The sequence below is a fragment of the Coturnix japonica genome, chromosome 1 (genome assembly GCF_001577835.2).
Source record: "Coturnix japonica isolate 7356 chromosome 1, Coturnix japonica 2.1, whole genome shotgun sequence".
In the NCBI taxonomy this organism is placed as follows: domain Eukaryota; kingdom Metazoa; phylum Chordata; class Aves; order Galliformes; family Phasianidae; genus Coturnix; species Coturnix japonica.
In genome coordinates this window covers 64145202-64161442 of record NC_029516.1, presented here as the reverse complement: position 1 = coordinate 64161442, position 16241 = coordinate 64145202, and the positions used below count along the sequence as shown (strand labels likewise).

At 43.6% G+C, this 16241-nt stretch overlaps 1 protein-coding gene across 7 annotated transcripts in view; it reads right to left on the bottom strand.

The window, feature by feature from the left end:
- The window catches only part of PRR5 (proline rich 5), a 68775-nt gene that overhangs the window by 2047 nt on the left and 50487 nt on the right, over positions 1–16241 (bottom strand). For all 7 annotated transcript variants that reach the window (XM_015870254.1, XM_015870282.1, XM_015870299.2 and 4 more), the window contains one exon: positions 814–952. In XM_015870254.1, the coding sequence (XP_015725740.1) occupies positions 814–952 (139 nt within the window). The remainder of the gene's footprint in view (positions 1–813; positions 953–16241) is intronic.

Here is a 16241-nt window from a genome sequence, read left to right as displayed (position 1 = left end):
ATTCTCACTTTTCCTTGCTTTAAATAATCTTGTAAAATCTTTGCACACCAGTGAACACACAATATTCAGCATTCTAGTAATTGCTTCTTGCTTCTTCCTCTCTCTGTCTATAAGGCATCCTGTGCGAAAACTCACTCCCTAAAAGGCAGAATAGAAAAGCAAAACACTCCAGATTCAAAGCTTTAATGCAGTAAGTGCTGGTTTCATCTTCTGCCGCTGCCAGATCATCGTGACTCTGCATATTGCATGACCTCAGAAAAATAGTGTGGTCATATTGCTCAGTCTCACAGAACCACAGAATTATCAAGGTCGGAAAAGACCTCCAAGATCATCCAGTCCAACTGTCCACCTATGACCAGCATTGCCCACTAAATTATGTTCCTTAGTACCACATCAATACTTTTTTGAACCTCCAGGTCAGGGACTCCACCACCTCCCTGGGCAGCCCGTTCCAGTGCCTGACCACTCTTTCGGAGAAGATGTCCAACCTGAATCTCCCCTGGCACAACTTAATGTCATTCCCTTTAGTCCTATCACTGTCACCTGGGAAAAGAGGACAATCCCTTCCTCACCACAACCTCCTTTCAAACAGTTGTAGGGGGCAGCATTGTCTCCTGAGACTCCTCTTCCCCAGACTGAACAATCCCATCTCCCTCAGCCACTCCTCAAAAGACTCGTGCTACATTTCCCTCAATACCTTCATTGCCTTTCTCTGGGACTCTGTCTCCTTACATGCACGCCCTGGTCCTGTGTGGACTAAGCTTTTGGTGATGTTCTCTGTACCATGTCAAATCAAGCTGCAGTTATACTTACCCAGGATACAGGAAGAGTGTGTGAAGGGTCCATCGCTGGAATACAGACCATAGGTGCCCAAATAAGGTGAAACCACTTTCTGGATCAGAGATTCAAGTTTCAAATAATCTTCAGTCACACCTTTTGACTCATGAACCCCCTGAAAGAGAAACACCAACATGATGAGCACCATCTTCTCCAACCACAAGCTTTCCTTGTTCACCACAGCAAGCAGGGAGGCAATAAGCACATTCAGTAAATTACACAGCCAAGGAAAACTGTAAAGTGATATTTAAAGTCCGTGAAGATCGATTACACCAGCCCCAGAGTTCTTGTTATTTGCAATCCTATACCAGCTTCCTGATGAGCACTCGCTATCAACCCAGCACCTGCAGCGGGTACCACACGGTGGCACTGCCGTGTAAGTAATGCAACAGTGTAAAGGAAAAGATGAAACCAATTCTAAGAATTATTTTTTCCACGATATTGATTAAAATAAACACAAACAACTCCACGTCTATAGTGAAGGGATTTATAACTCCTTCCTCCCTCCTTCCTCTTATTTGTGAATGCAAGTGAGGGAAAAAATCATTAAATCCAGGCAAAATTCACATTAAAATTAGCAACTTCAACAATCCCCTAAAGACAAAATCCACTGCCCTTAGATCTCTGCACTTCCACTCACAAATGGGCTTATAAGGCTGAGGAGGTGACAGGCAAACTCCATAGATCTGCAGTCTCCTTTCCATTTAGTGTGTCTGCTCTTGTGCTGAGCACAGCTCTATTTACTCATCACTAGGATTCCTCATCCTACATAACGTGTACTCACCTATATTGTACATGTGACAAATCTTGTTGCACAATTAAGATCCTAAATGTCATACCAACAGGAATTCTTCCTGAATTTAGTTGGATTCCAGAATGTTGTAAAAATACCAAGAAAAAAACACATTGGGATAAAAGCCTCCTGAGAGCCAGATGCAGATCAAATGTGTAAAACTGCAACACTTTCTTCAGTATGTGATAGAATCCTGATGTTCTGGAGGTATTAGCTGCTCAGCATGATTCACCAAACAGTATCCACAAATGGGCATCAGCCTGCAGTGTGTTTGTGAATGTCTGCTTTACCCCTTGGCTGCTGCACGGCCTGAATGCCAGCTGGCACTTCCTGACAGGAGTTTATGAATGGAAAACAAACACAATCCAGCAGAGGGTATACAGAACCTCGATTCCAATTCAGTGGGTTTCAGATAATGAGTAACAACCTTTGGAGATGCGCTATGTCCTGTAAAACTTTCAGAGATTCACGAATACAAATATGAATGCAAGCGCACATGCTGTGAATCTGAAAGCCTGCAAACAGCAAAATAACTTCAGGATAAATCCATAATTACCTAACCAACTAAAACCAAACAAAAATAACACAGGGATAATTCAGAAGGCTTAGTGAAGATGCGTGTATTATTTCTAAGTCACTGAGGCCTGCACCAGAGAAAAGGTTTCAAACAACAGGAGGAAGGCTACTTTTTTTGATAGTGAGATCTGCTCCACCTCATATGTCTTGGTGGGATTTAGCCAAGGTCTTTCCAGTCCTCACAAAGGTAACTTGCCTTCTACCCTAACATTTGTGACCCCATCTCACTCATAATACCAGCTGACAAAGATCAGAACATTAGGCCATGCACTCCAGGTGCCTGCTTCAGTTACCTCAGGAGCCAATTTCCTAAATGTGAAACATAAAACTGGTGGGAAAGGTGAGTGATATTTAGCATTGCCCGTAGCCAGAATCTGAGTATTAGGTATTTTTGGTGAAAGAAGGAAGCTAAAACATGAGCTGTGGAGAAGGAAACCCAGTAATTCGCCAGTACCACACTGCCCACAACATAACCCTGAACACTAGCAGAACTGAGATACTGTGGGAGTGATAAAAGCATCCTTTCACAGTGGTATCTTAATGCTGCCAGATTTGCTATCAGTTTCACGTGCCTGAATTTTTGGTTCCCTTGGCAGCTATTCATAGAATCACAGAATGGCCTGGGTTGAAAAGGACCACAGTGACCATCTAGTTTCAACCCCCTGCTGTGTGCAGGGTTGCCAACCATCAGGCCAGGCCAGCCTTCCTGAAGGCAGCTCCTCCCAACCACAGATCAGAAGCAGTCTGCAGCTTCTATGAGAGAACATACAATGGAGTTTATACCACAAAAAGAGCATGTATGGAACATGCCAAAGTAGCAATAGTCAAATCTAGCAGGATGGCTGCTTAGCTTGCAGGAATTCTATCATAATTTGGAGAAAAAAATGAGAACTTGGAGCATTATCAGTAAAACAGGGACTCTAGCCTTATCTTTAATGCAGAATTTGCTCAGCAGTCATGCAAAAACTTACTTTAGAAGATAACTCTGCCCTTTTGTGAACTCAATTTCATCTTAGCAGGAGAGTTTCATGCTTCTCTGAAAGCATTAGATGTATCTATCACCTCATTATCTTTGGAAGGACTGCAGTGTACCATTTTGACAAGCTCGCCCTACTCCCAAGGCATGGATAATGGGGATTTGAGTCTTGAATGTCTGAATAGCATCGCAAACAGGAAAAGTTTGCGATCAGCATCCAGATGAAGACATGTATTTTGCATGTAATCCATTATCTAAATCCCTGACTTCATCAACCTACAATCGAACCATTTAGAAACAGAGAATGGTATACAGTAGTTAGAAATCATTAACAGGACACTGTGCACTACTGTTTTTGATACATGAAAATATATCCATAATATATCCTTCCAGAAGGGCCATATTCACAGAAGACCACTGGTCATTGGTAGCTCTTTTAGGAAGTTCCTGCCCTCTCTGCTGGAGCTTGCTCCATCCATGCGCTTGCAGTCACCAGCAGTGACCATGTCATCTCAGTGGGGACAGAGGCACTGAACTACTCAGGCTTCCATTGCTGCCAGTGCAGCGAGCTAGTCACAACTCCCACTGCCTTTTTAAAGGACACAAGGACTTCATAGGAAAGCACAGGGGACAAATAGGTGATAAACTTACCTTGGCACTGCTAGTAAACGTTCAGAAGAACGGTGTGGGGTTTAGTAAACTAGTACAGTAAACTCAGCCTCCTTTCTAAAAACTAGAGTACAGTTTTAGGCTTCCCATATTCCTGTAAACATATGCAGGACTTCTTCTGGAAAAGGGCTGGTTTAAGAAACCTGACATGCATGAGAAAGGGAGCTGCTTTTGTGTCTTTCACTTCTCACTCCAACATCTGGATGCAAAGCTGCATGTCCTCTTTTTAATGGTATTAAGGTTCAAAGCGATGCCAAAATCTGTACTGCTTATTGGCAGAAAATGGTAAGAAATCTCTCCTATTGATAAGGAAGAGTGATGATAACATACAGCCCCTTAGGACCAGAAGCCAAAGAGCAGGTTGTGGGAATTTCTTCACTGCTGCTCCATGAATTGCAGCCTGCTCACACATCACTGCTGGCACAGCAATAAGCAGCACAAAGATGAAATTTTCTTCTCAATTACATTTATTGGGCAAAGCAACCACAAGCAAAAGTGTGGTCTATTCATCACTTCATCCAACTTTCTTGAAATCTTGGGGGTTGGCAAATTATTTTGGCTCAGGAATGGCTTATCCTAAAAATCCTGTGGTGCATCACCCTCTTGATGGCAGGCAAGGTAACAGATCAGAGAACAGAGCGTATAAATTAAAATAACTCAAGACAAAAATGCTACTGCGAATGCTGTTGTGTCCTCTGCTTATTTGGCACACCTGAAGGGAATGTCTCATGCATGCCAAGATGGTAGGAACAAAGCCAGCTGCTGGTTGCTCTTTTTGCCTCCAGATTCTCCTGGATGTTTTTAGTTTGTTGGTGCTTGGCTCATGTTATTCCACTTTGGTATCTTAGCAGGATTTCCACCTAGCCATCACTCTCTCATACCCAGCTCTTCTCGATTCAACCCTTAGTTTCATCGTATTGCCTCCACTCCCTCCTAAAACCCCACATTCATCCTTAGCTCCTTTTTCAGACCCTGCACAAGCTCCCCACCATCTGCTGGGTTTCTCAGCAGAGACCTCTGTATTCATCTTGACTGCCGGCTGCCTCAGTACTGGACTACTGAAACTTGGCCCATGTAACTCCTCACTCATCTGTGTGTGAAAATATGCACAAACAACCATGAACACCAAACCACTTCTAAGTAACCAACAGAAACTGAAGAGTTTTGCTCAGAACTTTTGAAAGGAGACAGGTCCTTTACAGTTTCCAGTTCTGACTAATAATTTCCACAGCTAAGAACACCCAGAAATGGAGGTCTCAGTCAGTTGCTTTTCATTTCTCTCTTTAGCACAGAGTATTACAGGACCATTTACCTAACAAATTATACATGAAAATATACTCCCAGTGTCATAAGTGTATCCTAACAACTGGACATAATACTGACCTAATGGGCTGACTACCTCAGCCCAGCATGCAAATGTAGATATGCTCAAGTGTCATTGATTACATGACCATAGTACTCTGAAGTTCAGCTTTAATGTTTCAGCTGAGCAGCACATTTACACGACTATAGTGGTGTGGGAGATTGCCTTGTAATTAAACTGTGACAAACTGCTGGGCAGCAGCACTACTGCAGGGGACACCAAGTAGGAACAGCCACAAGCCAGATCCTACTTTACTGACTTCTGGACTCCAGAAATGAAGCTAAAAACAGACTTCTGGGTTACGTAATCATAGCAATCATTACTCTTGGTGTCTTGATGACCCACAGGAGTGAAGCCCCTGGGGGAGGAAGCTGTAGCAGGAACTGTACATGGCTCAGCTTATGGCCAAAAAACATTCCCTGAGAATTTGGCTGCTGGGGCATCCTCAGCCTAGATCTGCTGGGGCATCCTTACCCCTACCAATAAAAAACAGCCCTGCCCTTGTTCTGCATGAAAGGAAACACGAGACTGGAGGTGCTCATGGCATTAGGCCCAAATGCAAAATGAGGTCTCGGCCTCATAAACCACCCTGTCTCAACCACACAGGAAAATGGCTAAGAAATGTAGCTCTTTTCTGCTAAAGCCCAGCAGATACATTGGAGGAAAGAAAAATACACTAAGAAATGCATTTCTCTCTTTCACTGGCAAAAGGCAAGATCAGAATGACCGACACGCCTGCAACACAATAATCTGACAAATACTGGGTAGTAATAGTTGGCCATATACTCCCAAGGAATTAAAAGTCACAAGGCAGACACAGAACAGTATCTACAGTGAAAATATGTTACTCAGCCAGTCCTGCTTGTGGAGAAGTGGTAAGAGCTCACAGACTGCAGTGTACACCCTGGTGACCACATGACAGCAAGATCTGCCTCTTATTTCGATCAGTGAAATAGCAGGAGCCTTGCTACTAAGACATGAGTAAAAAGTTCCCACACAGACCGTGTCTGCTTCTCACCGTGCTTGAGCGTAACACTTCTCATGAAGCCATATATAGCCTTCTCAGGTTTGAAGCAACACAGAAGTAATCATGATTCAGGGCAGGCATGAAATCACAGCAAGTGGGGCGTGCGGACTGCAGGCCGCTGGGCTGTCCTCCTGTGCACAGCTGTTCTTACCGCATAGTGGAGCACCATATCAGCCCATCCTCCTCACACCTCCTCCATCATCTAACTCGCACAACACTCTACTGAAAAACTCCCTCACCTTGTTCTCACAACTGCCTGGGGCTCCCATCAGAATCAGGATGCCCTAAGCTGGATACACTGTGCTTTCAACTGCCCACCTTATGCACAGAGAATCAGGCCCACAGAGAGGATTCCCCTGTGCTATACAAATGGAATCGTATTCATGGAACAGCATCTGCCTTCACTGACACATGGAATAAAGGCAAACCCGTGAGTAAACTCCTGCAGTATCAGATGTGATAACCGATTCTTCTCAGCTTCCCCAGTCTTGACACCAAGGGCAATGCAGTACATAGCATTTACTGCTCAGTGTCAGACCAAAAGTTCACTGAATTCAACATTTTGTCACTAACAGTGACAGTGTGTGAAGTGCATGGAAGAACAAAAAAGGAAACAGTGTCTGCATGAAGGCCTTTCTTGTAGAAAATACCGATGCTTCTAGGAAGCAGTGACGTAAAAGCCTACTGTATGGCAATCTGCAGAAGCTCCTAAGAAAAAAGGATCTGTGCTAGAAACTATCTAACCATTGAAATTGAGATGGTGAATAATTGATAGGATTACTAGTTTCTAAAAATAAAGGAAAAAACAGATTAACTAGAATCAGAACAGCCCCCATTATTTTCATGGTTTCATACTGGTTTACAACCACTAAAGGCCATGCTCCACATGACATGTCTATTTCTGAACAACAGTAGCTTTTCACGTGTGTTGAAATGATACATCCACACAAGTGATAGTTATATGTCTACGAGTCCCTTGGCAGTATTGCCTCAAATCATTTCTTCCTCACACTGCTTTAGCTTAAATCACTGGCACACCAGTAAATCCTCAAATATTTCAAGGGTTAAACACATCTGATCTTATCTCTGCCTCTCGCTTTTCTCATAGCAACAGTGCTCGCAAAGGGAGAGGCAGAACGGCTTGCCAGTGCAGCATTGACAGAAGTCAGCACTTCAGATCCCTCTGACTGCCTCAGAAATAAAGATCTTGTCATATTCACTTTAATCTCCAGCAAGTGCCAAGTTCTGTCACTGTCAGCGTGAGAAGCAGCGCTGTCTCTCTCTTCCTTTCAGCAGTGGCACTCAGACACAGACAAAAGATAAGGGAGACAAAGCAGCAGATATGGTTTGTGTTAGGCAGCTCAGAGTTTTTCCAATGGTTCATCTGTACACAGAAAGCAATGGGACATTTCTGTCCAGAAAGGATCAAACACTGAGAAGAGGCTATTCTTCCTCTGACCCACAGCAATCTAATACACTACTTCTCTTGAAAATGTTATATGAAACTGCAAAAAAGAAAACAACCCCAAACCAACCAAAGCAAAAGATAAAGACTGAAGATAAGCAAGTGATATAAAATGATTAGAAGTAAGGAAGTCACTTAGAGACTTTGGGTTAGCATCCTGCAGAAACTGAGCAGCCAGACTGCTAAAAAAGATCCAGCAAAGAATAGTAATCTTATGTATTTCAACTACCATAGTTTTGGGCTGGAGGTTGTCTGATTCCCAGCTAAGTGTCTCCTCTGGGCACTGATAAGAACTGCAATCATTCCAGTCAAATAAGCTAATTAATGTGACTTTGACAACACATCAAATGAATCTATGCATAAGTGAGTGTCTCTGAAGAGCTGTTTATGGAATAAACTTGAGCTGGAGTTAGTCTGTCTGCGTTTCCAGATGCTGTGGCACTGCCACATAAGACTCAGAGGCAAACACAGGCATGCACAGAACAGCAAGTGCAGCCCCATGCAGAGATCACCCTGTGCATCACCGAATAACGAGGTGTGACATTCAATGGCCAAGGGAGTGAAACCTCTCATTTCTTCCAGGTTCCCTCCTGAAGTTCTCTCTGATCTGTATGCATTAAGCTCATCTCACCTTGCTGGGGGATTCACTACTTTTAACTTCAAACATTCAAGTCTTTTACAGAGTCTTGTCTCTGAGTTTCTCCTCATTGAACATTTATTATAAGAAAATCCATCACGCATTTATTTTCTGGTGGGGACTTGAACAGACAAAAAGATGGTAGAGCCCTCCCTCAGTGCATCCGGCCTCTTTTGAAGAGACATCTAAGAAATGCTTTTGAAGCTCTGTACACACTAACTTGACTGCTGTTACCTACCTATGAGGGTTTCTGATGCTGCCTTTCACAGCCACTCTCCTGTCTTAAATCATTTATGAGTATTCATCCCTCAGCATCCTCCCTGCCACTTCAACCTTTCCAGGTGACTCAATAATAGAATTAATGGAGAACATGGCAGCTGTGCCTTCTGAGGGTTTTTTTCCATGTTTGTTATTTCTGATGGTGACAATTTCCATGCCCACCAACTCACCCCCAGGAACCAGGAGGAAGCATCCTCCAGAAGCCCTATCCATCCTAAGCGGTCAGGCAGGCTGCCCATCCTTTCTTCATCCTAGCTACCTGCCACACTGATGACTCCACGTTGCAGCACAGCAGTGATACAGCAGCTCTCAAAACAACTGTGGTAGATTAACGTGGGGGAAAAAAAACGTGTGGTTGACGTCAATTGAACCTCTGATGTACCTCTTGAAGATACAACCCTGCTACTTAAACGAAAGCCATTTGTCTTCAAAGCTGTCTGATGCTGGAAGTTAATCTGCATAACCACGCACAGCTGCCTGCTGGAACAATCCTTCTACTTGCTTCTGTTTTAAATGTTAGCAATTCTGAAAAATACATGATCATATTATACAACTTTTCAGACCACACTGCTACTCAGTTCTGCCTCTAGAAAGACAGGGCTTTAGTTAAGCTGCGTTAGTTTCTTGCTGCCTAAACAGCCAGTCTCGTGTGATTCAAACACTAGGAGAAATAGTGGAAATACCCTGTTGCTTCTTCAAAGCTTTTGTTCTTTGTAGATGAACAACGAAACCACAAGAAAGGCTCATGAGTGATACAAGGAGGAATGAGAGATTTATCTTCATTCTCGGAACTCAAAAGGCAACCTACAGCCTACAGGGGACAATGACCTCATTGCCCTCTCTAGAGGACATGTGGATCACTAAGGACAACAAGGAACTATTTGCCATAGATCAGTACTAGTAGGTGTGACTCCTTGTTTTGTTATGTTATTCATTTGCCCATCCATATATTTCCCCTGTCTCCTATCAGGCTGCACAAAATTTATTGCAGAGAGCGTATTTCCATTGTGTTTATTCAGTGCCCTACACAAGAAGGCTCCATCTATCCATATTGGTGAGAAGCTTGGAGATGCACTGTAGCAGCAGAAGCTGACAGCTCTCAGCTTCACAAGGAACAGAAAGTAAACTGGTGTTACGTGAGAGCTACTCCAAGCACAACAGCTGTATTTTGCAAAATATCTTCCTAACAGACACAGCCAGGTTAAGCTGTGACTCTTTGGCCAGTATCTGCTCAATTCCAGTATGCCTGCACTTTCTGAAACCGCACTTGGATTAGAAAACACTAAAAAGCAGCAGTGCTAGAGGGAGAGGAGGGCAAAGCAGCCTCCCCTCCTCACACCTCTTCTCACTGCAGTTCCCATCCTGTTTCAGACAAATGGTCAGGTCTCCTAACTGAGCTTCAAAGGCCAACCAGCTCACTCACAGCCTCAACAACGCTAAGTACCGGCGCCTCTCCACAGTGACCAGCTGCCTGACCCCAGGCAGGACCATCCCACCCTGCACCCCAGGAAGATTTGTGGCAAGGAGTAGGCAGCTCACTGGCAACAACAGATGGCTGGCAACAGCGAGATTTCAATCAAAGAGCATAATCCAAAGCCTGCATAGTCACATGATTAACTGTTTGCCTTTTAATTGCTTGTAATTACTGGGTAGTGGCAAGTTAATGAATTTCACAGTACGCGTATCGCTGTGCCATGCAGTTGTTACTTCTGCAGCCACAACAGAGCTCAGGGTAAGGCTGCAAAACTCCTGACGGAAGATATTTCACACTCTCCACTTGCCATGAGAGAGAGGACGGCTCCATGAGACTCACTCAGCCACTCCTCTATCTTCTGCAGATTACGACGCACAGCCCTTTATTTTGGAAGAAATACACCACAAACCAATTACCCCCCTCCCACCCCCACAAGCCTCTGTGCCACCAGCCTGCAACGCACTGTCCCATAGATTACTGGCTCTAGCTGCCACAGAAGGGGCAAGAGTAGGCCCAGGGACAGGCTTGGGTAGCATTTCAGTGCAGGAGCTTCCATATCTTTCACAACTCTTTGCCTTCGCACAGCATCTTCTAGGGAGATTTTAGAGGCAAGGAAAATCTGTGCAATTTGTTTTACGCACCCTGTCGGTTTAAATGGAAAATTATAGCTTCCCATAACAATAAAATCCTGTAGCATAGTTGAAGAAACAGGCAAACAACAAAACCCCAGGAGAAATCATTCCTGAAGGAAAGCAAACAGCTGTCAGAACTGCTTCCAAACAGTTCACACAGGAAATGATTTTTTTCTTTCACTCTTTAATTACATATGTGGGATTTTTCCACCACGCTGCCATTCACACTGATTCAGGCAGACTGCTCCCACACTGCCACTGGGGGACAGCTGTCTCTCGAACTGGGAGTGCTGGCCAAGCTATCTGCCCCCAAACCACCTGGCTGCTCACTTCACTGCGCCTGTATTTCTACTGCCTTCCTGTGACTCGCTGCTGCCTCTGGGAGGGCAGCATTTTGGGCATCACCAAGTGATGTTCATCAGTCTTAACCACCTAATGGGTCTTGCTGTGCGTCCTGGCACACTGCAACAGGCTGCTCCTGGGGCCTGGTCCCGTTTAACATCATGATTAAAGATGGGAGAGGAAAACTGAGGTCAGAGAATGAGCTTCCTGCAAAGACGAGCTTCCAGCTGACCTCTACACTGCCAGTTATTTCCCTCTCTGACTTTCTTCTGTGAGAAAACAGGATGGGGTCAGGGGAAGAAAAGAGTCAGGAGGTCACGTATAGATAGCCTAGTGCTCACAGATCTAACTGGAAACTGATGAAGGGTTGTCCCTGAAAACCAGTGACCATGTCCACATACACAACACTACAGAACAACACTGTGCGGTCAGCTTTTCTGCTGTGGGGAATGCAACATTAAGCAGACCTCTCTGTGAGAAGTGCCAGGTGAATCCAAACAAGAGATACTGCCCACAGAGGCCTTGCCCAAAGCATCAGTTGGCTTTGCGACCTGCCTGAAAAGACCATGTGCATGGAGATCCTGCTGTCCTCCTTTACCTAGTGCCAAGTGTCACCACTGCTGCAGCTGGCAGGTGCCACGTGAAGTCTGGTGGCATTGGGCAGCTCACAGCTCAATGGCTGTGAGGGCTGGGAAGTGACTGATGCTTCTGGGAACCAGCTGCTGGTTTGTCTACCTAGAGGCACTCAGGAAAATGAAGAGATATTCACTGAGAACAGGAACCTGTTTAGATAAGTTGTGCACTGGCTTCTGAACTAGAATTAAAGTGTCATTCATTTATCATGCCATTCTTCCTAGTCCTTTAATTCTCAGAATTAGTATCCATACAGAGTTTTAATGAGGTTTAATTAATCTTCTTTAAAAGGCAGCTAAACTTTCATACATTCCCCCTGTAGACAAGCCATGAATTACACTACTAAAGCACCCTGGCTCAAAGGATTCCTGCACCGTGGGAACACTCTCTGCTCAGTTTTCAATGGTAAAAATTTCTATACTGTCTTTTATACTGTGTTTAGTCCACTAGCCTGAGTTGGTCTACAAAAGGCATTTGTACGAACTAACACAATTAGGTAAAGCATTCTTTCTACCTCTCACTCGATAACATTATGGAGCCTGCAGGGATGTTCTAATTCAAGTTTAAAATGATTTTACCAATTTAACTCTATTTTATCAGTTCAAGATTTGCTTACAAATAAACTTGGGCTGGTTTTATTAGGCTGGGCTCATCAATGGAGGCCAACTCCAGGGCATAAGTGTATTTTAGTAAGGAATGCTGGGTGTAGTTTAGGTTAAAAATGTATCAACCCAGCTTGAGCAGATGCATCTCCCTCTTAGGATAATGCCACAGTGCAAGGTGGCATGCAGGCAGTCACTGCAACTCTGGAAGGATGGGAACAGTCTAGCTCAAGGCAGACAGCTCCAGAGCCATGCCTTTAGCATTCCTCACAGAAGCGACATTTTACATAAAGCAAGGTACTTTCAAAATGCACCATGAGCACACACCCAAAGGGAGTTTGCACAGTGCAAAGTGCCTTTCGACACAATAATTGTGTTTAATTGGTAAAGGCAAGGCTACAGTCATGTTGTCTTGAACTGACTTACGCTGCCTTTCTGTTAAATGATGGACAAGATGCACATTTGAAGGATTATGCCATGGTATTCATGAGACAAGTTCATACGCAGCAAACCAACAGAACACTTTGTGCTGCTTTCCTATTTTTCCCCACTGCTTACAGTGAGAAAAATGGCAACACGTAGTGCTGTCAAGTGTTGACAGCTAGTTCTAGCGAGCGCTCAGTTTCAAAATGCAATCTGTTCTTTTCACTTATTGCCCTGGACTTTCACCACTGTGGTAATAAGGAAGATCCACGTGAGCACCCACCTTTCCAAGTCTGCTGTGTGGAAGCAACTACTGAGCTGCAATTACGATTGCAGAAGACCACTGTCAGACAAACTTACGGAGTGCTCAGAGGGATCCATGCCCACCTCCCTGCCTCTTCACCTAGAGAAAGCAGCACTGTGGCAAGCCTCAAACTAAGCACAAGGTGGAAACTGAACTAAAAGCATTAAAAGGGAAAAATGCCTCTGATGTGGTTTCTCTCTTTAACTACAGATCTACAGCTAGAAAAAGGTTAGCCCCCAACTGTCTCTGGCTCGTGGCCTTGTCACTTACATTGCTGTACCTATCTATGGCAGGGGAATCACTTTTCACTGACATGACACATGGTGTACTTGGCACTCCTGTCTTTGCACCACAGAGTCCACAGAAGTGTCAGCAGTACTAACACACATTTCAACCTTTTTGGTTCCTCTACGTCACACTGGGGCTGCTGATGATGTTTTTTTTTAGACCTCTTCCATCAATGCCTCCAGCTCCTCATCCCAGCCACCAGCACAGCACATCCACACCTGCTTGAGGTAATACTCCAAGACCCAGATGAAATAACTGCAGCATTTTTACTGCTTCCATGCAGAAATATATCCCAGCATCTGCAAACTAATACAATAATGAAAATCATATGAAGAAAAGCAAAATCAAGCATGAAAAGTACTCCTCACTAGCAAAAACACCAAGATTTGCTTTCAAAAGAATCTTTTTCCTACCAAAAATGAATGGTATGCCTTGATAAAAATCATGGTCATACAAACTCATTCCAGTATAGCAAACTCCTGACAATTTCATTGCTACAAACTGCACTTTCAGAAACAACAGACTCAACAGAATAAGATAGAAGACATTGCTTAGAAATTCTCAGTTTCCTTTATATTAATATAAAACAAAGGTGGAATCTTCACTGTTTGTCAGAAACTGTCCTGACTGTACAATTTCTGATGTGCCCTCTTTTGTGCCTGAGAGGTTGATGCAAACAACACAGACAGAGCATTTTTTTCACTGGGAAGGAGGAAAACACATTCTTGCACTACCTGGGGGAAGCAGAGGTTTTCTGTTGGTTGATTCTGTAGGGTCTGCAATATATTTATTTACAGGTTTCCTTTTATCTTTATTTTTGTCTTATAAACCAGGAATGAAGAGGAAAGTAGAGAAGTGTTGTGGTTTAACCCAGCAGGTGGCTGAGCACCACCCAGTCGTTTGCTTACTCCTCTCCCCCTTCCCAGTGAGATGGGGGAGAGAACTGAAATAAACAAAGTAGAACTCATGGGTTGAGATAGAACTACTTACTAAGAGAAAAGGAAAAGGATAATAGTTAAGATTGTGTGTGTGTATATATATATACATGTATATATACACACATATATGCATCTTATACCACTCACCATTCACACCGAAGGGCCCAAGGAGCTGGAAGGGAACAGTATTAGGACAGCTGGCTTAAACTGGCCAAAGGGATATTCCATACCATATGACATCATGTGGAAGGAGTTTTGAAAGGAGTGAGAGTTCATCTCACTCTCTTTCACTGCTCAGGGGGTGAACAGAGCATCAGTGAGGGGATAGTGAGCAATTGCTTGTGCATCACTTGTTATATATACACTCATACATGATGATGTCATGTAAGGAATATCCCTTTGGCCAGTTTAAGCCAGCTGTCCTAATACTATTCCCTCCCAGCTCCTTGGGCCCTTCGCTATGAATGGCTTTGGCTCTGTACACCACTGCCTAGCAGTAACTATAATCATCGATGTGTTATTAACATTGTCTCTCTCTGAGAATGAAAACAAAACATCATACCAGACACTCTGAAGAAAACAATTTTGTCCCAGTTGAAACTAAGAAACAAAGAAAGTAAAGGTATGCATAAACCTCACACCCACAGCTCTTTGTTCAACCTATGCTTCAGGTCCGAAAGATTTGGTAGGACAACCTCTCAAAAGCTATCACCTAACTGAAAATCCAATGGCCACAGTGACTTGACTCCCATTTACAGACACCGCAGTCTTTCAGAAATTCTGATTTTTCTACAGCCAGACCCCTGCAGTTTTCCAGTAGAAAAGGGTATTTTGTTTTTAACCACTGTGCTGTCTCTGGTTTGCTGTGTGGTTGCTAAGATGGAAAAACGGCAGTCTTTGTATCTACTTTCAGGTCTTGCAATGTGCTTTTCCACCCCTTTTTAAGTGCGAGGAGTTGCATGTATGTTTAGAACACTCTAGAGATAACAAACAGGTCCCAGTGGGTGATTTTAAGTATTTATATTGTCTCCTTTTACAGAGAGAAAACGAACAAGGCATTTCAAATGAAGCTCAGAGAAGCCAAAAAGGAAACCGCGGGTTTTATTTTTCTCTTTAGATCTTATGTTCAGTGAGGCCTCATCCCTCAGCATGAATTGTTGTGCTATTCTTTTCTATAGTTTTGAAATAGCTCTTGGGTGACCTAGAGACATTCCGTGAGCTCAAATAATCCTGATGTCAACCAAGAGATGCAGATAAACACTCTAATTCTCCACTTCTGACCTTCTCATCTCAAGAAAGATACCTAGAGATGAGATGTTCCAGTTTCAGTGGCAAAAGTCTTCTTTGACAGAACGGGTTTTGGAAATAAGGCAGATTGTTTTCCCTCTGGTGGTATTTTTGCTCTCTTTGATTCTCATAATATACAGGAGAAAATTCTTTTCTGATCTCTTGTTCTGTTTCCGCCTCTTTCTCCACCTTTCTAATTCCACTCAAAAAGAAAGGTCACTGAGGTGCGACTGATAACACAGTGTATTGACATGAACTCCAGTGCATATAGATGTGCTCAAAAGCAGTTTTTAGTTCTTCTTTTACTTCCCTTGATCAGTTCTTGAAGGTTCTACCAGATAAACAGGGTGCATCCTGGAGGCGCTTTAGCTTAATTGGCCACAAAGGATTATCATTTCAGTTCATGCTTTGTAACTGGGACAGGCCATGCTGGCAGCAGAAAGTATCAGTGGTACAAGGCGCTTCTTCCATACTACAGTATTAAATGCATACCTGGTAGACACATTTCCAGCAAACAGTTTACTCTGGATACGATGAAAGAGTTGATGTAAAGAAGGCAAAACAATCACTCAAACAATGAAGTAGGGGGTTCAAATTCATCTCAGTACCAGGAGGTCTTCATCAGAGACTGCTTTAATCTCCTTGCTAGAGTAGGGCCAGCTGAGCAAGCAAGGAACATGTGTAACTTGCAATAGG